Below are 27,602 nucleotides of genomic sequence, written 5' to 3' on the forward strand. Positions count from 1 at the left end.
TTTTAATAAATAAAAATCATATACCAAAAAGTGGTTAATTATCTATAAGTTTATAAATTATAAAGTATTTAGTCGAGATTGAAAAATATTTTTCAGAGAACATTAGGTTAGATAAACTTTTAATCCATATATCTAACCCTAACAGAAATCCATTCTGATACTCCGTTTCACTAATCTAAACGTAAAATACTTGTTTTCTAACCATTTACTCGTTCAAAATTCAGTTTTTGTGTATTAAAATTTAAAAAATTGTATTTTGTTACATGAAATTATATATTTATGCCCATTTAAAAAAGTAAATATAACTTTAATGTTTTAGTATAAAAAATAAAAAATAATTATCATTTTAACAGCGAAATTTTGTTTTCTAAAAATAAAATTTAAAAATGTTACACTTTTCGAATAAATTTGTGTTTACATTTAAAACAATAATCTTGTATAAATTAATTTAGAACATGCAACGGATGACTGTTTCACTATCCTTGTCAGTCACGGACACAATACTTTGATGTGTTTTACATATTTTATAAGCCAACTTGTACGATTTTAATTAAATATATAGTGAAGTTATATGAAGAAAATATTTGGTTATACGCCTACGCATCTTTAAAAGTTTTCTCGTTTCTCTTTTACGTGACTATATTATATTTCATTTTATGTGTTTACAGTTGTAGGTACACTTGTATCTAACATACAGCATGCAATAGCTATATTTGATTATATTATATTGCAGTGCCTTTAGCCATTCTAAATTAATTTTCAAAATTTGAAGTATTCCTATCACACCGAAACAATATAAAAACAATAGGTACATTATTTATAGTTATTGGTTTTAAGGAATTAATAGTTGTAAGTTATATTCCATTCATCACAACTAGGATACCTATTTCTATAGTATAGGTAATGAAAAAAAAATATATCAATTTGTGGCTACAAATCAGGAATTCGATTTTAAGAAAAAAGAGTTTAACAAGAACTTGATAATACATTGAGACATTAAACTCGTGTGTATTTCATTTGTGTTTTTAAATTAAATTTTAAAGTAATATGGTAAGCCATTGTACACAAAAAGTGTTAAGATGTCAGCGCACCACTTTTTTTTATATGTACCTAAAACTATACTCTCTGATACACGCATGACATAGCGAATTTATAATATTTATATTAATTAATTAGACACGTCTGTCATTAAATACTACATTTAAAAATATAATACTACCTTCATAACTTATCAAATAAACTCGAGTTATGCTTAAAAACTTTTAACATTTTAATTTTATCTAAAACTAAATAAAAAAGCTTATAAAAATGACCATAGTATTCGTTTCCTAGTCCAAATACTCGTTAATAAATAAAACGAATAAACTCATTCAAAAGTTTTTTCTCACTCTTCGGCAAAGGGTTGTTTTCGTGTTGATTACACTTTGTTATACTTGTTTGTTAGACCTCAGTCCAAATAATATTATTATTTCTCATATGATAATTTGAGCTAGAATTTATATATATGCAATATAAAATAATAAAATATACTTACGTTTGATTTTGTTGGGATAAGTTATCATGATATTGCCGGTTTGAATGAAAAATTGATTAATTTAATGGTTCAATAAAATTTAATGGACCAATCACAGACCACTAATCATGTTTGAGGGACTATTAGCTCACTGGCTAATACACTAAAATACTTCTAGTGATTATTTATGTTATAACATGCAGTACCTACAAATAAAAAAAAAATACACAACAAATTAATCAATAATTTCCCAACTAGTAACCCCCTACTTAAATTCAGTGAACGAAAAGCATCTTATAATATTTTAAAATGGATTAAATTAAGTTACTTTTTATGTAAAATAATTCAATTCTGTAAACCTTAGATACTTCTGCATCATTATTCGTTAAACACACAAAAAAAAATCACTGTTTTTATAATGACGAATCTATAGTACTATTTTCGTTAAAGCATTCATAAAAACTACATTTTTCACGTTAATGGTCATAATATTCAATGCTTTTCAATATACTAAAAATTTATAAAAACATCACGCAAAATAAAAATTAGAGCTTTTAAATCGATATGATACGAAGCGATCCGTAAACATTCGAGTTTTAACCAAATGTGTTAAAAAACATACCTAGCTATACCTATGCATATTATTATAAATCCTATTAGCTCTACAGACAATGTACCTAATATTATTGTTGTAATCAAAGTATAAAAACATTAATCACAACGTTATTAAAATATTTGCAGAAAGTCAATCTGGTGGTGACGGTGGTCGACTACGATCGCATCGGTACGTCTGAGCCCATCGGCAAAGTGGTGTTGGGCTACAACGCCACCGGCACCGAATTACGGCACTGGTCCGACATGTTAGCGTCGCCGAGACGTCCGATCGCGCAGTGGCACACGCTGAAGGATCCGGACGACGACGCGAAAAACTAAAAGAACGTTTACACATAAGAACCGACCGAACGACAGAACATCGCCGACGGTCATCGTCATCGCTAAACCATACGCTCGTCTCAATCGCGGATATTATAATATAATAATATTAAAAAAAAAAAAAAACAGAAACCATTCCTCGAAACAACACGCGATTCGGAATCTATAAAATACAAACAGACGCCTATAATACCCGAACACGGGTACAACGTACACTATAAAATAATATCGAAATAGACAATTATTACTGTCCAAACGAGGAAACGCGCAATTTCGTGTATTGTTATATTTTCGCATAAACATATTAAAATATAGGTACGACATCTGTCCAAGTGTCATTATACGATATAATATATACGTACTTCGTGTCCGGCGTGTGATCATATCATCGATATTTCTCGTTCCTTGTTTTCACGCGGACTGCAGCGATTTTAATAATATTATATTGTGTAATGATTACAGTTGTCGTCAATCCGTATAATATTCATCGTTATACTATAACATAACCCCGAAAAATTATTTACCGTTCATAATACGTTACTATACCACGAACTCGATTCGTGATTAATACCAAATAACACTTACCGGTCATAAACGTTTACTATGTTATAAAATATACGTTCATAGATACACGTCCGAACATGGCCTAAGATATACATAATATATTATAATATGTATATTTTAGTTCATACTTCCTGGTTACCCGATGATCGCCGTTTATCGTACAGACTCCGAATTTAGAGAGATATTATTGTACCTACGCAAAAACAAACGCCGTCTTATTGTGATGCGTATTATTCAAACATAATTCAGTGATATAGGCGGGGAGGCCGAGGAAGCTGCACCTTTCCCAGCAATTTCCCGAAAATTAAAAAACGCTTATCTAAAAAAAAAAAAAACGAGTAACCGTGTAATAAAATATTGTCGTTTTTATGAAGGTTACAGCAAAAGTAAAAAATGTCATAAATCCACGGCATCGGCCTACTAGAGATCCCAGTTAAGCATCCCCTGTTTAATAAATTATCAGCCCCCTCCTCCAAAAACAAAATTCTAGCAGATCATTCGTGTAATTATGTATTGTACCGTTTGTACTCGAGAGCGATACGAAATTATTGACGATACCGAACAAAAACTAAAACTAACGATACATAACTGTAATATTACAAAATACGTCATATAATATTATAATATACACCGATGTCTTCTCTGCGTTATTATAATTATATAGGTAATAATATTGCCGGTAATAATAATATATAATGTGTTGCCTATATATCAACGCCCTAACAGGTAATATATTATACATAATAGGTAGGTATTCTCATCTTTTTTCGTTTTATTTTCTCTTCTCTTCTTGTCTTGGCGGAAAACCTACTTAAAATAAAAAAAAAATAATATTACATTAATAAATATATTATTATATATTATATATAAATTATAATATTATCTTCGTTAACCCCCCCGTGGGTGTTGTTCTATAATTTATACTAAGCCACTGTTATTCGCTTCATGTAAACATTATTTAGTTTTAATACACCTACCTACCTATACCTAGTTCAGAAAATAATACCATCGTATTATTATTATTATTAATATATATATATACATATATATATTATAATATATTATTTATATTAAATTATATTAAGTTCTCTGTGTAAATACTATTTTACCACTATTATTATTATTATTTGTATTATTATCATTACGTTTTGTTTAATCGGATAGATTTAACACGTTATTATAAAATAGTCTTCGTTATTTAATTGTAATAATATTGTTATCCTCGGAAAGACACGAGAAATGCGTTTATTAACGAGTCATCAGAACAAAAATTATATTACATAAAAAAATACCTCGTCATACCTCATTCCTATACCTAGTCAAAACGATAATACAATAACACGATTCTATATTATATCCTAAAATAATACATTGGCATTTTTTAATAAACGCATGTTTCTTGTCAATCTCGTTTATACTTATTCTCTATTATAATTTACCATTATTTCGAATAATAATAAATAATAATAAAAAAAAAATGAAAACAATGATAACAATAACACAATATTATATTTTAGTCAAATAAAATATACCTATTAAATTATATTCGTAAAGAAATGTACTGTTTATCTTGTTATTGTTACTTATTTATGTAAAATATTGTATTATATTCAAATAATATTATTAGATACTTAATTAATATTATATATTAAAAACGAAATAAATGAGTAAGTCTATATTATATAAAAGAATAAAAGCGCGTAGAGCGGGAATAATATACGTTTCGGTCGCAAGGCTCGAGATTTTGTCTGTCATTAAAATATTATACTGGGCGCTCGCATTTCCTCTTATTTTAATATTGGTAGCGAATAATATGATATTTTAGAAGGATAGGTATTATACTGTTCAACAATAATAATATTATCGGTGACTGCCTATTTCAAAAGGATACCTAACGTATTTCAACTTTCTTTATGATTTTTTTTCTCTATTAACGTCGAAAATTATTATATTTTAATGCCCATTATACTCAGCTAGTACTTACCTGTATGGGTGTTCACCAAACGGGACGGTAAAACATTGATCAGCCAAAATTACGTTTTCATCGCTTTAAAAATGCCATTATAATATACCATAATATATATTATTATGCATGCATACATATACATATACATACATATTATATTATATAAGTTAAATAAAAATCCAACGTTCGAACGCAAGCATAATATCAATGTTACGTTTTACATTACTTTTTACCCATGTTGAAGAGAAAACGAGTCATTCGTGTAATTTTTTTTAACGGTATATATAATATATATTATTATTATAAAAAGCGATGTAATTTTGTAGGAACTTTAAGAGACACGAACAACTGAAATACAAAATAATATATATAATTTTTGTTGAGTAAAAAGCATTATTTACATAAAATATCAGAAACGTACTAACGAAATATAATAATAATAATAATTGTGTTCCTGCGGGCCGGTTATGCCGAAACGTCTGTATTGATAATACAATATTGGTTATGAATATCGTTTTTTTGTTATTTTATAACAATTGATTATAATTTTTTTTTTCATAAGCTATCCCAAAATTGTGTTGTATTTTTTGGTTTAAAAATAAAAAAAAAATCATAAAAAAATGTATAATATATTAATATACTATACTGTAATGTTGGATAAATATATATGTTAAATAGCGCATTAGAACTACACTAATAAATATAAATAAATACCTATATAATATTAACATGTACATTTTAAGCCTATAATATGTACATTTACATTCTTTTTATCCTTATACATCAATTTACATGCAGTATAAAATATATATTATGAGTATTATTATACAAAGGAGTACACATAAGGGATGGTCTAGGGCTGTTGAAACATTCTCTTCGCCTTATTAACTTGATTTGAATAAGAAATTTTATTATAAACATGTGTTTGTATTTATATTTGTTTATAATTTTGTGATATTAAAAAGGCCTGAGTGTACCAATAAATCACTAACCACTGTATACCCCTTACATAGTAATGTTTATTTTTTGTATAGTCTGAGAATAAATATAACACACATTAGAAGTAACCAAATATTCTAGAGAATTTATGACCAAAGTCGAAAATAAAGATATAAATTGTTATCTATAATTTAAGTAGAATTTAAATTGGAAGACTAAGGTTTCCATTTCAAAAGCTTTTGAAATATCTATGAATATAACATTAACCTGACTCCTATACATTTGAAGCTATCCCAGAAGAATGGAAAAATTCTACTGCACTAGTAGTTCTTGAACGGTCACTGGAAAACTCATGTTGACTTGGCAATAAAAGTAATTTACATCTTCAATAATATTCATCTTCATAATTTGTTAATTCGTTTAATATGATTTGTAATTGAATACACAGAATTTTTTTTTTTATTGATCTTGAAATTAATGATTTTTCTGCTTTGACCGTTATGGTCATTAGCATTACATTTGAATATATATTTAATTACATAATTTATTCAAATGTAATAATTATATATTTTTAAAGAAAATTATAAGTCAAAATAAAAAATAATACATTTTAGGATTTTTAATTAATTAAAATATATTTACATGAAAAAAAATATAATAACACAATATTGAAGGAATATACTACTTTGTAAACTTAAAAATAATTTGTTTAGACTTTTGCTACTTTTTCATCATCAGATGAATCGCTGGAATCTTCACTATCACTTCTTGAATTCTTGAAGTTTGTCTGTAAATAAAAATAAAAACATGCGAAGACATATAAATATTTTGAATTGGGTATTTTCATATAATACTAAAAACTAAAACATTGGCAGACAGTAATATTAAGACTATAATGTTCTGTATGATTTTATTTAAGCAATGTTCAAGTTGCGCAGTAATAATTAAATACGAATATTATGAAGATGAATTAGATAAGATTATAATAGGTATTTAAGTACTCTCACTCTAGAAATTACAGATTATATTCATTACATCAAGTTTACATTTTATAAGAAATTAATATTTCACTCACCTTTTTTACATTATCTATATTGTATTTAAATGTTTCTCCTCGGGACTCGAGATTATCTTTAATTCTAATTAGAGCTGATTTATTAATATCGTTAAGAGTAATTTTCTCTAAAGCCTTGTCTAATACTTTGCTAGCTTCATTGATATTTCCTTGATTAACTAAATCAAAACATTTAATAATAAGGTAAATTATGAAATTGAAATACTTTTATTTTTCTCAACTAACCATAAGAGTCTATAACAGCACTATAAACTAATCCAAGATTTGCATTCTGATTGGTTGCCTTAAACTTTGGTAATACTTCTAAGAGCTTATAGCCCAACTCAATATTATGATTTGAACGAATATCTGATAATAATTGTCGATACTGAATAAACTTTTCATTTTCAAATTCATGAGCAATTTTAAAAGCTTCATCAAACTTTTTATTCAACATGAAATGAGACCATAAACTATTAGCAAAGATCTTATAACCAAATGGCGAGACTTTAGTATGTAGTCTTTCAACTAAAAAAATAATCAAAACATGTTAATTAAAAAAATGAAATTATAGAATATTTATTTTTTTGTAGAATTAGTTTTTAATAAATTATACTAACTTATTGGTATAAATGAAGAGTCATGATTTAAGACATTCACTAAATTACCACCTGGAACATTCTTTATAACTTTAGATAATTTGTTTATATCATTTATATTTTCATCAATACTGGTTTCTAAACGAGCTAATAAATCGTTAATGTTACCATTTGATTGATAAGCATTAAATATTTTGTTATTCATATTCAATTTATTTCCCATAACCTTAAAATAAAAAAAAATATTAAATTCATTAGTATACATTGATTAGATACAGTAGAATCTCAATAACTTCAAAAAATAAATAACAAAATGTATTATAAAATAAACATAAATAAGTATTAACCATAATGTTTTAATAACTCAATACTGTTAGCTAATAGTAAATAATTATTGCGATCAGTTTTAAACACATATTAGGTAAGATTATTTTACCTTAGTAACTTTTTCATTTAGATATTCTAAACTTTCTATGTTGCCAGCTTCTGAAAGGTTTTTTACCAAAAATGCTAATATACTTTTTGTTATTGGCCTATTACTTTCCAACATGCTTTTAGCAATTTCAAATGCTTCTTTTAATCTTTTTTCACGTGTTAACATCTCAATAATTTTAGATTCACTTGAAGAGTTAATATTAAATCCTTTAGAATGCATAGTTTTGCGCAGCGCAAGAGCTTGAGTAATGTTATTATTTTTTATGCATGACTCAAGATCAGTAGATAAAGTTTTGTTGGCATCACTAAGGACACCTAAAACTTTTTCTTGTGGTTGCTTAACTGTGAAAGGAACTTCAAGTTTATTTTTCTTTAAAAGTTCGCTTAAAGACCACATGAAATGTTCAGATGGTTGGCAATCTTCTTCCTGCATTTGAGTCCAAAGAGCCATTGCTTCTTCAACTTTATTATTTTTACCTAAGAAAAGTATTAAATAAAACTTGTTATTATTAACGACAATATTTCATAAAGAAGCGACTTAACTGTACAACTTTAGAAGTTCATTAAATATATTAGTCCTGTCAAATTGTCCAATGTTTTTTGTAACTTCCAGCAAACGAATGAGAGATTCTTCGGCATTATCAGATCCATATTTAGCACAAGCGGAATTAATACGATCTTGTCTAGTTCGTAACCCTGGGGTCTAAATAATATAATTCAATATTCATAGTTAGTAAAGACTTTTTTTTAAATATTATTATTGGATATTTTATATTAAATTAAATTAAATGATGCAGTATCAAAATTTAAACATTCAATTTTTTTGTATTTTTATACACCATAATATGAAAAAAATATTTAAAATGTACAAAAGAGTTTTAATGATGCCAAATATAAGAAAATATTTACATTTTTTTTTTTGTATTTAAACGCGTTAAAGAGATAATTATTTACAATTTATTTTTGATATTAATTTTGTAAAAAAGACTAATCATTATACATAAAATTTAACTAAACTATAACAACCATTAATTTAAAAAATAAAAGATAAACTTTTTACTTACCTCTAAAATTTTACGAGCTTGCTTAACACGGTCACATTCAATAAATGCAAACATAAGATCATACAAAGAATTTACTTCACCATGTACAGTAGTACTCAAATCAGTTAACACTTGCAAGGAAATAGCATCTTCCGCTTGAATGAATTTTAAAGCTAATTCATTTTTCCATGGAGTACATCGGTATGTTTTACAACACCATTCAAATTTCTCCAAAGCTCCTTTAATATTGTTGCTAAACACATAGACAATAAAATTTTAAATTCAAATCATATATTAGATTAAAATATATAGACTAATAAAATACAACTTATTACTTGACAATATGAACTTTTATTAATGGTCCTAAAAGTATATTTGATACAGTGATATAGTTATTATTGATAATTAAATCAAATATTTTTTGAGTATTTTCTACATTCCCACTTTCAGCTACAGTATTTAATAACTTCCAACAAACATTGGCATGTTGAAATGATGTAAACTCGGTATTATCATCAAATTGTTTAAATGAAGACAGAAAATCTATAGCATCTAATTAAAAAAAAAAGCAAGGTTATTTTCATTTATTAACAAAATTCAAAATGAATTCTTAATATTTAGGAGTGCTACTCAGTAAAAAAATGATTAGTCACACAAAATAAGTGTGAGGATAGCAAAAGCAGGAAAAGTTTCTTTTGCAATATCAAAATGCCTCAACTCCAAAGCGCTCACTAAGGAGAGAAAATTAAGGTTATACATGACAATAATAAGGCCTCTCATTTATGGTTTTGAAGTATGGACAATAAGTGTAACAGTAAGGCTTAGAATCTTCAACAATAAAATATGGAGAATGATATGTGGACCAATTTTTGACACAAGGACAAATGAGAAGAGAAAAAAGTTCAATAAAGAACTATAGAAAGAACTGGGCTTAGCACCAGTCACTAGCTACATAAAAGGAGAAAGATTACAGTGGTTTGGCCATATCACGAGAAGAAACTACCAGAATAGTTAAAGAATGTAAACCGGAAGGGAAGAGACCTCTAGGGAAAACCGAAGAACAGGATCTTAAAACTGTGGGAGTACAAGAATAGAAGGAAATTATTCAAGATCGAGAAAGATGGAAGGATATAGTGATGGCAGCCAAAACTCTAAAAATTAACTTAAGTTTACTTAATAGTTATAAATGCCAGTGAAAAAAGAACGAAATTCAGACAGACAAGCTTTTAATACAAATCACAAACAAATAAAGACTTACCTTCAATACCATCAGTTCTAGCTATTACTTCTGTCATTTTAATCACCTTAAATTTGTCCAAAGTAAATTCAGGATTATTAGTTTTTAACTCATGAAAAATTTGTTTTGCTTCAGCCAGTTTATTGTGATTTAAATACAAATCAATAAGTAAAACCATTGATCCAGGTGGAAAATTAAATCCTTCAGCCGATAATTTCTATATGTAAAATAAATTAAAAATTAAAACAGACTAAAATAAGTATTTCTTAATTTCTTAACTATGAATATTTACATCTTTAAATGCAGAAGCTTTTTCTAAATTATTATTTTTACAATACACATTTAACAATTGTCTTTTAGTTCCATTTTTAGAGTCACCAGAGGCTTCTGCTTTATTAACAATTCTTTCTAATGTATTTTCATCCTACAATAAAAAATATATTTTTTTTTCAATATGAAAAAATAAACTATTTAAAAAAAATAAATTGTAATTATTAATTATTAACACTCACTACATTTGATAATGTATAACCACCAGGCTTGACACTCAATTCTGCTTTAAGTACTAAGTTAGAATCCATCAAATTTTCTAATAAACTCGTTATTTCAATAGTTAATTTTCCTTGTAGATGATTTTGTACTTGTTCTGATGCAAAAGAATTAATTCCCAAGCCTTTACCATACATATTCTAGTATTATTTTAACAAAAATTGAATTTATTAGTTAAATTTCAATAGCTATTAACTGAATATTATATAAAATTTACTTCTAATAATTCATGAATAATTTCCACAACTCCTGAAGTATTTTTTAAATTTCGAACAATGTCAGTTAGAACTTGACTGATAAATTCTCGCATTTCAGTTATTTGTTCTTCTGTATGAATAGAGTTTTTATCAAATTTATCTTGTTTTGACAACTCAGGAGCAGTAACAAGGGAATATCGCGAAAAACCATTGCATATTTGTTGGAGTAATACAATGAATGATGTTACATCATTACTAACCAAAAATGCATTAACTAATGGACGACGAATTAAAGAAGGGACATAGAATGCACGACTAGTAGCAGCTAGTTACAAATAAAAATTCATAAGTAAAATGATTATGATTATTATTTTAAATTGAGTCAATAAATTACATACCGATGTCTGCTGCTTGACGAATCTTTTTTTCAGACAATAAATACAAAACTATTGCATGTGTTGTAGTGCCTGTTGGTATACCTAACGATTGCAATTCATTAATAATTTTTGTTCCATTTATATCATTTTTAAACATTGCTGGTAAAATATAAAACCGAAGGGTATCAATATTAGGGTTTATTTCATACTCATTAATCATAATACTCAGCACATCTTTTAATCCTACAATAAAAAAATTGATAAAAATAATTTAAATTAAGATTTCTTTTGATACTCTACAAAAATTAATATATATAAAAAAAGTAATTACCTTGCAAATCATTTTGTTTATTTTTAGCAACAAAAATTGGCCAGAAGTAATGTTGTCTAATAGGTTGATCAAGTTCTTTCAAATACTTGAACATACCTAATGCTATATCAATTGATCCATTCTTCAACGCCATTTCAGTAGCAATTTCAAATGCTTTAGAATTTGTCCCTTCAGATACTAATTTCTTACAAAACCCAATAACATTATCTAGAGACTAAAAAAAAAAAAATAATTAGAATATAATACTACAGAATAACCAGAAAGGACACTAATCACATTTTATTTAGATTTTTAAGGGAGACATATTTGCTATACCTAATGTTAAAATAATACTGATATTATAAAAATATTCCACATTATTTAAATCTTCTATTTACTAAATTAAAAAAAAAATGTTAATTATTAAAAATTAATGAATACACTAGTTGTATAAATATTAAACAGATATTTTATTTCTCAAATGACATCTTTTCTGGTTATTACCTAGTCTGTGATTAATAATTATACATAAACTTTTTAACTATAAAATAAATGAAATCACTACTTGTGAGTGATTAATTATCACTATAAAGTATAAAATCTGAATGTTAATAGAAATACAATTCAAAAAAATTAACATATGTTAGTATGTTAAAATTATCCTTACACTATTAACTTTGGTAAGATGTCCAATCAAGAAACGACCAATTGGTGGAGAAGTTCCATCAGCCTTTAATGGTTTTGTCATCGTGTCAAATAGTTTAAATGCAATTTCTTCATTACCAGTAGTCACTAATTTATAAATACAATTAATAGCATCTTGATTATACCCAGACGTTTTTGGAATTCTAGTCATTATCTATAATTAATAACCAAATATTATATTATAGTAAATACTTTTAAAAATGTATAGAAATATTAAAATACACATACTTGTTCAATTTTATCACCATGACCATTGATGGCCAATGAATAAACAATATCAAGATATTCTCTATCACTTAAATAAATTTCTTTATTATCACAGATATCCAAAACATCGACTACTTTTCCGATATCACCATTTTTGGCATACCCTGAAGCTAATAATGTATATGTATCTGATGTAGGTTCAAGATTTGATTCTTTCATAACATTTAAAACACCTTCAGCACTCTCCATATCACTAAAATACAAATAATGATTAGTTATAAATCATGATTGTGCACAGTAATTGCATATTAATGTTGATTATGAGTAAAACATAAATATTTTAAACAGTAAAAAAATTAAAATAAAATAGAGATAATCATATTAAATAGTTTATAACATAAAATAGTAAATACCTATTTTGTGAATGACCCATGACTAAGGCATTGAAAACTATTTTGTTTATTGGTAGTTCTTTATCACGCATATATTCTAATATACGACTAGCACCAGCAATATCACCATTTTGACAATAGCCAGTTATTAAGTGTTGAAATGTTACACGATTGGGTGTAATACCTTTTTTTTCCAAATCTTCTAAAAATTCAGTTGGAGAAAATTTATAATTATTTTCTAAGTATACTTTCAGTAATGTGTTGTAATGACTTATGTCCAGAGGGACACCTACAAATAAAATATAAAATAAATATAGAATTTAGATTTATTTATAATGAATAAAAAATTACATACCAATTTCATTTATAGCTTGCCATATTTTTTGAACAAGTATTGTTCGATTTTCAGGCAATTCATCAGGCACCAAGCTACCACAACATCGAAGTACCATTAATGACTGTGATGGAGTGGCAGTTTCTATAAAAAAAATATATAAACATAAAATGAAATTCTTAAGGTCAAGAAAAACTCGTAGAAAACTCACTAGTAATCACAATTTCATTTAAAATCTCTTCAATTTCTCTTTTAGATATACGACCCACCCGTCTTAAATCAAAATCAAGTTTTTTAATATAATCATCGATTTTATTAGCCGAGGAGCTTAGACGAATAGCTGATGAAAAAAATGACCTAAATACACAAAATAAAATACAATTTTAAAACTCCCAATTTCTTGAATAAAATTAGTGAAACCTTACCGATTTGGAAGTATATTGCTATTGCAATATGGAATACTTGCATTATTGTTTTCTGGAAACCTCTTATGAGAAATGTGAGAATTAGTATTTGATATTAGTGTGTTGCTAATCCTATGACGACTTAAATTGTACGCAGTGCGTATGTGCTTTGAGCACTGAATTATAACAGACATGTTTAAGTTTAATTTTAATATATAGTTTCTAATAAATCGATAAATGAATTTTTAAAAACAATTAGTCAATCAGACAACCAGCAAAATTAAGTCGCCAAAAATTTTCACAAATCGCTACCGCTACGATTAGTACGATCTTTAAAATAACCTTAAAATGGAATAAAATATTGTGCTCACTATCACGGTCCCAAATAAATGATACCACGGTCTTAGAAAACCTAACCCATAGAGGACACTTCCCTAATTTAACAACGTTAATGTTCAAGGTGGTAACCACGGATAAGATAAATCTAAATAGAATCTTCTTAAATAGCACGAATTAAAATATACTTAAAATATACTTAAAGTATATTTTAATTCGTGTTAAATAGTACCGTGGTGGTAACAGTAATATGTTCATGGTGGTAACATAACTTATCAGTTATCACATATATAGATAATAAACAAATAAATATTATCTATAGTAGTATAATATGTGCTTCATATTATTATAAATATGAATATTTTTTATGTATAGATTTTATCTGTATAAAATATAATATATTGTTAACTACGGAGTACAGACACAGATATCTATACCTACTGGCTACAAATATTTGTGAATTTGTGATAGTGTCAACTCATTGACTTTAAATTGTTGTTAAATACTAAAATGTAAATACTAAGTACTAAGGAGGTAAGACTTAACATACCTATACACAGTGATCAGTTAACTTTTTAAAACATAGTACTATAATGTTAATAGTAATTATTAAATAATTTTAAATAACATAGGCGTTAGTGCATACAATACTACTTAACTACACAGACACATAGGTAGTAAATTAGTATTTACTGCATACACACTGCAGCTGCGCTGCACCAAACCGACCGATTTAAAATTGACAATCTTGATTTTTGTTGCATTGCATAGAACAAATTGTTTTACGCTTCATTGGTAAGTGAGTGCAATAGCTTATTTTACACCATATGTTATAACTATTTTATAGGTTTAAAAATAATAATTCAATACTGACACTAGGGCACTAGACGCTGTATTTGGATTCTGGAACTAAGAATATTGAAAATTTAAAGAATTCCTAATGGCTTGGAGATCTCACGGACGAAATAATATTGAACTTGTACAAAACTTACGAGGTAAATAATAACTACCTATCATGAATTATGAGATTGTTCAGTTATTATCATGCCTCCAAAAATACGACCAGTGAGCAATCTATAGTATTTATAATCAATGGTTATATCTTATATGTATTCAGTTGATCATACTCGTGAAATTGTGTTGATTAATTTAGTAAATTAAATTATATTTTTAATTCTTAAATGTTTAATATTATTATTCATAAATTCATGTATGTTGTACCTTGTCAATTTTATAATTTTATATTGTAGGTACTTATATTTTTAATTAAAAAAAAAATAATAATAATAATTTATAAAATCTTTCAAATTCACAATCAGCTTTACAGCTTTACAGAATTTAAAATTTCAACTAATAGTAGGGTATAATAGTTATAATAATATTCTTGGTTAAAATATAGGCAATGTTAATAGTACAATTGAACAATATTGATTATTTAAAATATTTTGCTTACTTTACTTTATTAAAAATAATAGTATACCAGGCATTGGGTAAAAATTCAACATAGAACTGTTTCTATTTCTCTCTCGCGCATTATCTTTGCTTTTGAAAATATGTATACTCTTATTCATGATAGAATATGGATTTCAAGATATTTTTACCATTTTAATTTGTATTTATTGCCCAACCGTTACTATTTATGTCTTAAAAATTCAAAATTTTTATTTATTTTCAGCTAACAATGTTATTAAAAGTGATAAAGTAGAAAAAATAATGAAAGCTGTTGATAGGGGAAATTATGTATCAACATCACCATATTTAGATGTACCACAAAGTATTGGGTATGGAGTTACAATCAGCGCACCTCATATGGTATTGTATAAGATATATATGCGTATGAGTATATAAATTAAACTGAAAGAATGTTGAAGTTGTATAACTCTTAAGAATCTGCTTAATAAATGCTCAATTCTGGCCAGTCTATCCATTTTTTTAATCTTAGTATTGAAAAAACCAGGGATTTTATCAATACAAAAACATCCTATTATGCATAGAATATAGATGTTATTTAAAACTGTATAAGCTTATACTATAGCTATAAACTTATAGAAGTAATCCAAAATAATATATGTATATATATTTATGTAACATGTAATCATTTAAATAATATTATGTATTTTTTAAATTTTAGCATGCGTATGCTTTGGAACTATTGAAAGACCAATTATTAGAAGGGGAACGAGCCTTAGATATTGGTTCTGGATCTGGATATTTAACTGCTTGTATGGCTATTATGTTAGGGGAAAACGGTAAAGCAGTTGGCATCGATCATATTCCTGAACTTGTTGAAAAATCTTTAGAAAATGTTAAAAAAGATAATCCTGAACTATTGAATTCCCAGAAAGTGATTTTAGAAAGTAAAATATTAGAATACATTTCAATACTGTATAAATTTAATAAAACTATATAAATGTTACAGTTGGAGATGGAAGACTAGGATTAGAAAAATATGCACCGTATAATGCAATACATGTTGGAGCTGCAGCTGAAAAAATTCCACAACCGGTAACAAATAATAAATAACTGTAATAATAATAATTAATATCTCCATTGGTTGATATTTGATCATTAAAACATTTAAAATTATAAAATTAACACTCTAAAGTTATGTGTTTCTTATCACTCAAACTCTTTGGTATTGGTGTTGTACTTTTTTTTATCCATATGAACTTTTTATAGCATGAAAATAGTTATTTGTACCTTAATTTTTGAATCTATAAACTACTAATATATAGATATAGCAGTTTGGTTAATTTTAATTTTAATAGCCAACAATGATTAACTATTATTTTATTTTATTATACAAAATAGTTAGTTTATTGCTTTTTATATTTTTATGTTGAAAAATAAAAATATATTTTTGTAAAGAAATTTATTGTAAATGATGTTGTATTTTATTAGTTAATTGATCAATTAAAACCTGGTGGACGTCTCGTATTACCAGTTGGACCACAAAATGGAAACCAAGTGTTAGAAGTGATTGATAAAAAATTGGATGGCTCAATATCCAGAAAAAAGCTTATGGATGTAATTTATGTTCCTCTAACAGATGCAAAATCTCAAAGAAGGGATTCAGACCACTGACCATGCACTATTATTTTTGTCTAATAAGATTATAATACTTTTAGCTCTGGATTATTAATTAATAAATTATCTTAAATTTTCATAAAATATAATCTTAAGCAGAATACCATTGAACGTTTTTCAAAATATTGTTTTATTTTAATTCCTAAATGTTTATGATTGTTATAAAATTATATTTATAAATTACTAACGTATTGACTCGTTACAAATGTTATGTTTTATCAGCGACTGTATTTATTTATTTTATATAATATGATTTGTAGCATAATTGTAACTCATTAATGTAATAAATAATAATCATGAACAAAGATACAGTTTTCATTGGTTGTATTTTATTACTGTTTCTTTTTAAATTATTAAATTTCTCTCTTGGTATAAAAGAAATTATAAAGTACCTAGGACATTTTCAATTTATTATTAATTTTGAATGTACTTCAAAATCACAGCTTAAATTTAAAAAGTACTTATATATTGTTTTTATGTTTATGGTGTTGAAATTGTAAAAATATTTTGTTTAACATCATAACTAGGATTTTCAAGCATGGTTTTTATTTTTATTTTATGAACCTTGGTTAATTTTTTTAATTTTATTTACTAGAACAAAAGAAAAATTTAAAAAAATAATTAGATTCTAACAGCTCTAAAATGTACAGGATTACTAATATTTTATTTCAGCGACTATTATTTTTTTTATAGTAGCCATAGGCGTAACTAGACCTCTAAAACGGGGGGTGCTAAATATTATGTGAATACACCACAAGATATAGTGCTTTTTGATGCGACCTATTGGCTAAAAATAGCTCGTAAGCAATATATTTCTCCGTAATGTATACCTCATTGTCCTTATCGTTAATTGTCTAATAATATGGGCATACACGGTTATGGAATGAATTATATTATATGACTTACGTCCAAATAATTAAATATTTTTTCAGGTAATTTTCCATAATTTAAAAACATAACATTCACGTTATTTCAATAAAATAATAAAAGTTAAGTATATAAAACAGGGGGTGCTAAAGACCTTTTTGCATCCCCCCCCTAGTTGCGCCACTGATAGCTGGAAATTTTGACAAACTAGATATTATTTAATAATCAATTATCGCTCTAATTATATTTATCATGCACGATGTGTATGGTTTTAATCTTGTTATTGTTAAAAACAAGAGCCTTTCATCCTTGACTTCTAAACAATTTATATAATAATAATAATTATGACATGATTTTATTAATTTTTAAACACCAATTGGACATTTTAGTGTCATCAATCCTCTCATTACTTGTGTACGCCTCGCCGGATTGCTACTGCAGTTAACTTGGACTACAGTTGCGTTTCCGAGGCGCTATTAGCTATTACTCTGTCGTCGACCCAACCCGACAGCGGTACACACGTGGCTACGAATCGGACAAGCCGACGCGTCGCCCTCTGAAGTGACTCAACCGGGTGTCGACGTGGGAGGGGGGGTTAACCACCACGCGCGATTACCGATCGAAAGGGAAGAGCGATTAGGTAACCAATGACGAACACCTAAACGCCGCCTAACAATCGGTTATCCCGCTCAATCACTGTCCGTCGCCGGACGAGATTCCGGGTTAGGTTCTGGGTCCTGGCAATCAAACGACCACCGCTGGAGGTGATCGCCGGGACCGGTGAAACGGAACTCCGGTACCGGTTAAGTGACCGAACCCGGGAACACGACCGTGCAGTAGACGTGTCCCGAGGATGCGGCGTGCAGTGTTCAAGAGTCATTTTTGAACTGTCGAAGTTCCAGCCATGATTACACACTCGTCGATATCGGAGCACTTCCGGCTATGGAATTAGTGGTTTCACGACTGCCCGTGCTGACGACCCTTCGTTTAGCGACCATCGTTCGCGTACTGTTCGCGATTTCTCGTAAGCGCTATCTGCCGCGATCACGATGATTTCGTACTCACGGACGTCGAACCGCGAGAGGTCGCGATCCACTCGAGTCGTACAGCGTTCTAAACTATAAAAACATATTTTCAAAACCATTATTTGATTCGATAATACGACTTTTTTTAAAAGTTTTTTCAAATACCTAATTTTTTACCCCATATATTTCTATACTTGAACACCAACAATTTAAGTTATAATGCTTTTTAACAAATAATGCGTTTCAGAAAATATAATAATTATTAACTAACTAAGATTTGTGATTTATTTGAATTTTGAAATCTCGTGCGTGAAAAGCATAATATTATTTTAGTCAACTTTAAAAATACAAAAAAAAAAATAAAAACAAATAAAATAATTATTATAATATTAGCAATTTGATGATAATACATATAATGAATGTACAATTAAAATAAATAAAAACAGTATTACAAATAATAATAGAATACTGACGCCGAGCCGGTAGATTGTCGGCCGACGGAATTTGGTGTAGCTGAAAAGAAGAGAGGTAATTTTTCTCGATAAAAAAGTTCGAAAATTTGCGGAATATGAGGTTCCTCTTCCTCATATACGTTGTTTTTACAGTGGTTTATATTTGAGGGGTTGAAATCCAAAACGTACTATTGCCAAAATTAACAAAATTGAATTAGATAGATATCATATATTAAATGGAATGGTGTCGACAGAATACTCAATATAAATCAAAACGTATAGTTTCCTAGTTAAAATCATTTTTAAAAATGCCTAATTAATACAAAAAGAACCTTTTTCGTGCATAAATATTGTATTAAAGTTTTAAATATACATCTCAAAGTTAAGTTTTCGACGAATTCTTTACAGAATTAACATTTAAAAATACATAGATTTGGTATTATTTAACTTATTTATACCACTAACGTATTTACGAAAAGTTTTTTTTAATTTAATAAATTTACAACACGTTTATTACTGTTATACTTATTAAACGATGAGGTGATCTCCTTTAGGTATAGCAGAATAAAGTAACGCGAGTTCACTGCAGTATATTAAATTATTATTTCACCAGTTTAGTAGTCGGAGACATCTTTGTTATGATTGACTATAAAATTATGAATTCAAGAATTATTATTTGGACTTTTATACTTTAATAAGTGTATAAAACTATAAAATATATAATATAATGTAGGCAGTATAGGATATAGGCTAGGCTCATATCCTTCTTGATCATCCCATCGCCATACTATATGAAAAACATTTTTATACGATGAACCAAATGTGCTATCAAGTTTTCTATACTCATTAGTTATTTCAACATTTATTACTTGATTAGTAGCATTTACTTTATAAAAGTATACTTAAGTCTTTAATTATACATATGATATACATTATAATTTAAACTTTGTGCACATTTTATTTATAGACAATAATAGACTGTTAACAGTTTAAGATATATGAAAAATAAAAAGTAAAAAATGTATTTAAATAAAATATAAAAACAGATTTGTAAATAAAATTTAATCTAGTACTTACTGTTATTTACTTAATTAATTAAGTTAACAAGTACAAGCTTAAATCCATTTTACATTTGTCGTCAATGCTTCTAATCTGTGGCTCATAATTGAATTATACACATTTTATTATTAGTTTTTCACTTTTCATTCATTTTTTAAATGCTTAATAAATCAAATACCTTATGTTGGTTTTGTAGAGTTATCATGTAAGTATTGTAAGCATACTATTAAGGTTAATTTTATAATTTAAAAATATAAGATAAATTAGATAATATGTTTCAAAGTGAAAAAAAATAGCAAACACTAAATTAGTAATATTGAAGGACATAATATTATCAACTAAATATAGTAACAACAGAAGCACTGTTCACAGTGTGCACTGATGTGTAGATAAATTAAAGATATTTTGTCGCTATGTCAGCGGGGTCATTGAGTTTAGTTTTTTCTTCGTTAAAATATTGTAATAATGTAAAAAAGTGTGTTTTTTATATAAATAGAAAAAATATTTTATAAAAGTAGGAGCATTTTGATTATCATTTTATCAATATTTATTTGTCGATTTTATAGTTTAGTTGGACAGTTTTATCATGATTTTTGATATCAATTAAAATCAATTTCTTAAATCAGAGTATTATTAATTATAATATTTGAAAAGTGTACAACAAATATAACACAATTATGATTTTATTTTAGGAAATTTGTTAATTTATATATATACGAGTACCTATATAATAGTTATTAATATTATATAATTTGGGAATACAATAATGTTAATAACTATCTATGTTACAAACATACAACTACCTAAATATTTTCTTCATAAAAAGTTAAAAACAAATAAGAAACAAAATACTCTGTAGAATATAAGTAGTAGCACATAAATTACATTGAGTGTTTACACTGTTATAATAGTATAATATATATATACCTAGATATAGAAATGGGTAAACGTAAATATTATTGAATGTTAAGGTGATAACAATAAAATATGTGATTACTTAAAGTCTTGAAATTGGGTTTAATTTATTATATGAAATACCAAACTCCAAAAAAAGTTTTTCAAATGAGCAGTACCTATACATTTTTATCACATAATTACATAGCACTTACTGAGTTTTTTTGTCTAGCAACACTAAGTTCACATCCAACCTTAACCTAACCTAACAACCTAAGTTATTCATTACCTACTGTATAATAATATATTATAGATATGTAATATATGTATATTATATTGTATCTACGTAATTCCTAATAGCAGAGAGCCAGCTCGTCGCTAAAGATTATTTATTTTTTAATTAAATAAATATATGTATTATTAATTTTGGATAAATTAATAATAAAAATTCCGCAAATTCCATCAATATACATACAATTCCACATAATTTTAAATGCAACGTTGCCATTCCTAAAACAAAATATATATTATTGTAAGGGCCGAGCCACACTATAGTGCTTTTGGTGCGCGGTAAGCAATAAGCGTAAATACAACGGTGGTACCCGGTAACGCACGGTACTCGGGCAATACACGCGTGTTTTCATTGCGCGTCAAAATCGCTCTACACATAGTGTATAACGAAATAACGATACCTATAATGAATAACATTTTCGTGATTATATTTTTATATGTTTTATAAAAATAAATGGTGTTTTAATTGAATAATTAATAGTTGATCATTTTTTTGTGATTTTTATATAACTGCTTATTAGTTATTACCTACTTGTTTAATATAATTGTATACAATATTGAATATACCATCATAATATTATGATGCCATTAAACTTTATATTGAGCAATTGATTAAGTAGTCGCTAGATGAAAGTACTTGCACGTTTTAATAGCCAACCAAGAAAAAATTACAAATTTGCGGAATCGTATTATAGCAAAATTTTACTATACCCGTATTACAATAACAAAACAAGTTACTACTTAAACAAAACTTATTTAGGGACAACAGCAGTATCGTATAGAACAATAAAAATATGGAATATCTACAAATTTAATATCAAAAACCTCAAAATACTGTTTTTTTGAAAAAATCACTTTAGGTATAATACTTGTTGAAGGAGTAAGTTTTCAGATTCAAAATTTCACATATATGATCTTATGCATTACCTTATAAATGTACACGCATAAAAACGTAAAAAATGTCAAATTTATATTTCTTATATAGTCTATAGCCACTTGTTGTCAGTTTTTTCTAAAAAAACTAGTTTTTCGTATTTTTCACAGTGTAAAATTCATGCCATCATTTCATAAACGCAGTGTACATATTAAGGGAACATCGCAGTATCGTATAGAACAATAAAAATATGGAATATCTACAAATTTAATATCAAAAACATCAAAATACTGTTTTTTTGAAAAAATCACTTTATGTACAATACTTGGTGAAGATGTAAGTTTTCAAATTCAAAATTCTACATATATTATCTAATGCATTGCCTTATAAATGTACACGCATAAAAACGTAAAACATGTCAAATTTATATTTCTTATTCAGTCCATACCCACTTGTTGTCAGTTTTTTCTAAAAAAACTAGTTTTTCGTATTTTTCACAGTGTAAAATTCATGCCATCATTTCATAAACGCAGTGTACACATTAAGGGAACATCGCAGTATCGTATAGAACAATAATAATATGGAATATTTCCGAATTTAATGTCAAAAAATACCAAATACCATTTTTTTGAAAAAAATCACTTTATGTACAATACTTGATTATGTACACTATATACGCAACTTACATATACATTGTGTATTTATAAAATATAATTTAATATGTTAAATGAATATTTTAATAAATTAAATTACGTGACTTAAAATTTAACAGTAGGTATTATTTAAATAAAATGTATATGCTGATAAATCAATATTAATAGTTATTAGTATTAATTCGTTTATTAAAAATAAAAATGAAGATCTAAATTAAATTAAATTACTTAATACCTAATACATAAGAAATAAGACATATTAGGTGTTAAATATTTAACGCTAATTTGTTAGTATTTATTTTTGTTAATTTTATTGTTGATAAGAAGTGACTATTTTATTGTATTTTCAGTGTATAATATAATTTTTTTTTATAGGATTATAATATATAATTTCTCTATAAAAAATTGCAGGAACTTTTTTTGATTTAATGATCTACATTCGTCTCGCATGTCTTCGTAGGCTGTAGTTGATTTAGTTTCCGACAACCGAATAAAATCCAGTACTGAGGTCAACTGTAATATTATGATCAAGGCCTGTTTACAATTTATTTCTTACATTGTAAATATGTGTATTGTCATAATACCTATGCATAATTCATTCTAATAATAAATAACAATTTACAATAAACGACGATGTATAGACTGTAGGGTCATCCATATATAGAGTTGCAAAACCCTCTTCGTCTTCAAGGATACCTAAGGATATTTTTTGGCAAATATAAGCGTTAAGTATATACTGAAAAGGGTGGTGATTATAAAGCAGCATAGAAAAAACCAATTGTGCTACCTACTGTATAAAAAAAATTATAATTCAATTGTTATTTTATTTGGCATCAAAACTGATGTGTGGTAACTAGGACGAGGAATATTGTACTCTGAATGACAATTGGGCGTTACATGGTCGAATGTTACTATATAAACGACCGATTGGACTTGGGTCAATCAGTTCATCATTTGATTCTAGTGCACATACAGATTTCCTAAGTCATATTTCCAAACTACAAGAAACTAACAACAATCATAATCAAAATGAAATTCCAAGTAAGTGTTAATTTATGTATATATTCGTTTAGTAGGTATAGGTTATAATATCTACGAGAAATAAAATGCTCTTATTAGTGTAAAATAAATGTTTTTAAGTACTAGTGTAAAATCTTATCAACTATTGAAGAAATTATACGATAGATAACTATTTTTGAGTAGAAAATCAAACTTCAACTACGAAGTAAAAATATATACAGAAATATTGTTTTTACCAATATATTATGAACAAATGTTGGCCTTTTTGATTTAATCGATTTTTGATCATCATCATATTATTATATGGTAATAATGTGATAGTTGAACGGATTTTTTATTAAAAATATTGTTTACTGTGTCATGATCACTAATCGAAATTTACTTAAAGAAAAACCCCTTCGATACGTCCATAACTCATAAAATCATAACCCATAGTATCACTATTCGGACGAGACATATTTCATTTTTAATTCGCACGTTACAATAACGACCTTATTATTGTAACGTGCGAATATTATTGACGTTTTTTTACGGACTTGAAAACCTATCAAAATCGCGTCTAATTCGTTTTGTTTTCATCATTTACAGGTATCTTTCGCTGTACTCGCCGTCGCCATTTGCTTCGTCTGCTCTGCCTGCGCCGCCGAACAGTCTGCAAAACAGTCGTCTCAATCGGCCGCCCCTGCCGCCGCCGCCGGAGACCGCAACAAGCGCGGCCTGTACGCATCGCCCTACGTGGCCGCCCCGTACGTCGCGTCGCCTTACGTCGCATCGCCTTACGTGGCTTCGCCGTACGTAGCATCACCGTACGTGGCCTCGCCCTATGTCGCTTCCCCGTATGCCGCCGCATCTCATCACCCGTACGGCGCAGTGTCGTCTTACGCCACTTACCCAGTCTCCAGGACTTTCGCTTCACCGTACGCTTATTACCCGTGAACGAGGAGTAAACCAATACCAGAGTTACCAAGACAAGAAACGTGTACAATACACAAAAACGAACAACGATCCACTTCTGTAATATAATATTATACGCATCTAACACGCTGCTGCAGCAATAATATCCGTGATTTTATATTTTATAAGTTATTATGTGAATTTTCATAAAATCGAGACGAATATAATACATTTTTTTTACACATTAAATGGTTTTTTTTTTATTTTAAATTCCAATATTTTGGATTCTTCTAATTGAACAATCTCCGAGAACGTCCATAACATAATCATTATCGTGGTATAATATATAAGTCGACGATGCTGCAGATGGCATATTATGTGAATGTCTTCTTCGGTACGTATATACGGCAGTAATCGTGTAGGTTAACGGTGTACAGTTTTTTAGATAAATACTATACGGTTAATATCATAGTAAAAACACAATAAAAAGAGTTGGCTATAAACGAGTAGGTATACACGTTGCATTCTATAAGTTACATAAATCCTAACCCGCAGAGGCGTATTTATGATTTTCCCGCGTAATTGAACTGACGCCCCCTCGTAAATAAATTTCTATTTCATTTATATAACTGATGAAGTGATAACTGATAATATCGAACAATCGAAAATCGTAAACTGTTGGAAATTTGAATTATTATGTTTGTGTACATGTATATGTAACGTTACAGCAGTGAGTTGCGTTAATATTAAAATCAAATACAGACCACGCGAAAGAGAGCTGTTATGTCTATATTGCAAACGTTTATTACAATAACTGACAATGTTATTGATATTGTTATCCTTATCACTATTATTAACTGCAAGGTCATGTAGATTATTAAGTAACGAGATTGCGTATAAATCATCTGATTAAACCACAGGAAGACTTTGGAATATGTGTTATAAATATAAAAGAACCGTAACAGGTCGAGTCATTCCAATTTCGGGCATACAGCGCCATAGTGGTCTACGCGTGTGACACGTGATGCAACAGACATTTCCAAGACAATATACCGACCGAATGATGAACGAGACTCGTGTGTGTGTTTTTGACATGCTCCAATACACGAGAGCTTATAAATGTACGCAAACTGCACCTATTACAGTATTACTGCTTACTTTACTAAAAAAGTCCATGGTTTTATTACTTTTATTTCGTCTTGGGGTTTTCAAAGCGCTTTATAAATTATAAGCTCTTAGCCTATAGGTAGGTATATTATTATTACACATGTGCACTAAATACATTTTTATTCTGTGTATATTATTATATTAGGTTAATTAATTTTGATATTCATAATAGATTATATATTCATAAGCAAAGGCCATGGCCTGAATCCTCGGTTTTCTAAGACCAATTTAGGACAATATATGAGGTGTCTCATAACAATCAGAAATTGTTTTTAAAATGAGACGATATTGTGATTAAGAAGTATTCTTAAACGATTATTAGGAAACAAATCTTGATAGTATGTTACCTGTATTATATTATATGAACGTATAAACTGCCTATTTTAATTATAATTTTTGTTTTGCTTCATAATTTAACAATTTGTCACCTATATATATCGAATTTATTAAACAATTATATCGGCAAGGAACAAATAATATTTTATGACACATTATATTGTATTATAAAACTATCAATATTCGATAGGTGACTAAATGGAATTATTTCCAAGTGCATAAAGTAGATTAATATAAAATATATCAAATTGTTTCACTTTACATGTTATATTATAAATTAATTGTCAATATTTATTGGTTTTTTAATATTAAAATGTTTTTATAAATATAAGTATAAGTAGTAATACCAATTTATTATTAAGGCCACGAAGATATCTTTGAAGGTCTTCTATTATTAAAAATATGTCTTTTAAAGAATTCATCATGATATTATAATATTATGATAATCGTAAAAATAAGTTTTGTTAAAAATGCATAATTAATAACTTATTACAGTATTTATTATGTAGGTATATTATGTTTTATTGTATAATAGGCATACTCAGTAAACGAGACACAATGGATGGATATTTTTTACGACTTCATTTTTTGTGTCAATTGTGAAGCAATTGTTTAGCTGATCTTGAAAAATAATAATGTTTAGAAAAGTTATTTAATATACAGAAACGACTATTTAATCATAAAATAAGAAAATTTCCTACTTTTTAAATATTTTGTATCATTTAAATTTCACTGATCCACTATATCGGTATATTAAAATATGAGAAATTTCACCTCTACCCTAAATCTTAAATCTTAATGTCAATAGATAATAACACTAATAACATGCATACACGTCTGTCAATTGAAAAAATATATGTTAACTAGATATTTATGTACATATAGAATA

At 27.4% G+C, this 27,602-nt stretch overlaps 4 protein-coding genes across 10 annotated transcripts in view; 3 read left to right on the forward strand and 1 right to left on the reverse strand.

Moving 5' to 3' along the window:
• LOC114128298 (synaptotagmin 1) overlaps positions 1–5,710 on the forward strand; it is a 40,272-nt gene extending 34,562 nt beyond the window's left edge. The window contains exon 10 of one of the 2 annotated variants that reach the window (XM_050204450.1): positions 2,255–5,710. In XM_050204450.1, coding sequence (XP_050060407.1) covers positions 2,255–2,446 — 192 coding nt within the window. In that variant the 3' untranslated portion in view covers positions 2,447–5,710. The remainder of the gene's footprint in view (positions 1–2,254) is intronic. The other variant, XM_050204449.1, reaches the window with a different exon arrangement.
• An 813-nt stretch (positions 5,711–6,523) lies between these two features.
• On the reverse strand, positions 6,524–14,112 carry LOC114128295 (leucine-rich PPR motif-containing protein, mitochondrial). Its single transcript, XM_027992775.2, has 20 exons — positions 13,780–14,112; positions 13,566–13,711; positions 13,376–13,498; positions 13,042–13,309; positions 12,650–12,881; positions 12,384–12,575; positions 11,738–11,951; positions 11,428–11,649; positions 11,050–11,354; positions 10,796–10,972; positions 10,576–10,707; positions 10,305–10,500; positions 9,382–9,598; positions 9,068–9,299; positions 8,547–8,706; positions 8,005–8,480; positions 7,590–7,794; positions 7,216–7,497; positions 6,991–7,148; positions 6,524–6,702 (listed from the first exon to the last, which is right to left on the reverse strand). Exons 1-20 carry the CDS (start codon positions 13,950–13,952, stop codon positions 6,625–6,627), a joined length of 4,188 nt encoding a protein of 1,395 aa, XP_027848576.2. The 5' UTR covers positions 13,953–14,112; the 3' UTR covers positions 6,524–6,624.
• A 303-nt stretch (positions 14,113–14,415) lies between these two features.
• Positions 14,416–17,488, forward strand: LOC114128296 (protein-L-isoaspartate(D-aspartate) O-methyltransferase). 6 transcript variants are annotated; one of them, XM_027992777.2, is made up of 7 exons: positions 14,416–14,628; positions 14,727–14,889; positions 14,974–15,089; positions 15,770–15,906; positions 16,226–16,451; positions 16,514–16,599; positions 16,996–17,488. In XM_027992777.2, the coding sequence occupies exons 3-7, from the start codon at positions 15,035–15,037 to the stop codon at positions 17,176–17,178; spliced, it is 687 nt and encodes a 228-aa protein (XP_027848578.1). In that variant the 5' UTR covers positions 14,416–14,628; positions 14,727–14,889; positions 14,974–15,034; the 3' UTR covers positions 17,179–17,488. The 6 variants fall into 6 exon arrangements, with proteins under 6 accessions (XP_027848578.1, XP_050060408.1, XP_027848579.1 ...); XM_050204451.1 differs by having other exon boundaries at positions 14,982–15,089; XM_027992778.2 differs by having other exon boundaries at positions 14,416–14,893.
• A 6,691-nt stretch (positions 17,489–24,179) lies between these two features.
• LOC114128302 (uncharacterized) lies at positions 24,180–25,459 on the forward strand. Its single transcript, XM_027992785.2, has 2 exons — positions 24,180–24,337; positions 24,905–25,459. Exons 1-2 carry the CDS (start codon positions 24,326–24,328, stop codon positions 25,250–25,252), a joined length of 360 nt encoding a protein of 119 aa, XP_027848586.1. The 5' UTR covers positions 24,180–24,325; the 3' UTR covers positions 25,253–25,459.
• The last annotated feature ends 2,143 nt before the right edge of the window (positions 25,460–27,602 follow it).

Source organism: Aphis gossypii, chromosome 3 (assembly GCF_020184175.1).
Source record: "Aphis gossypii isolate Hap1 chromosome 3, ASM2018417v2, whole genome shotgun sequence".
NCBI lineage: Eukaryota > Metazoa > Arthropoda > Insecta > Hemiptera > Aphididae > Aphis > Aphis gossypii.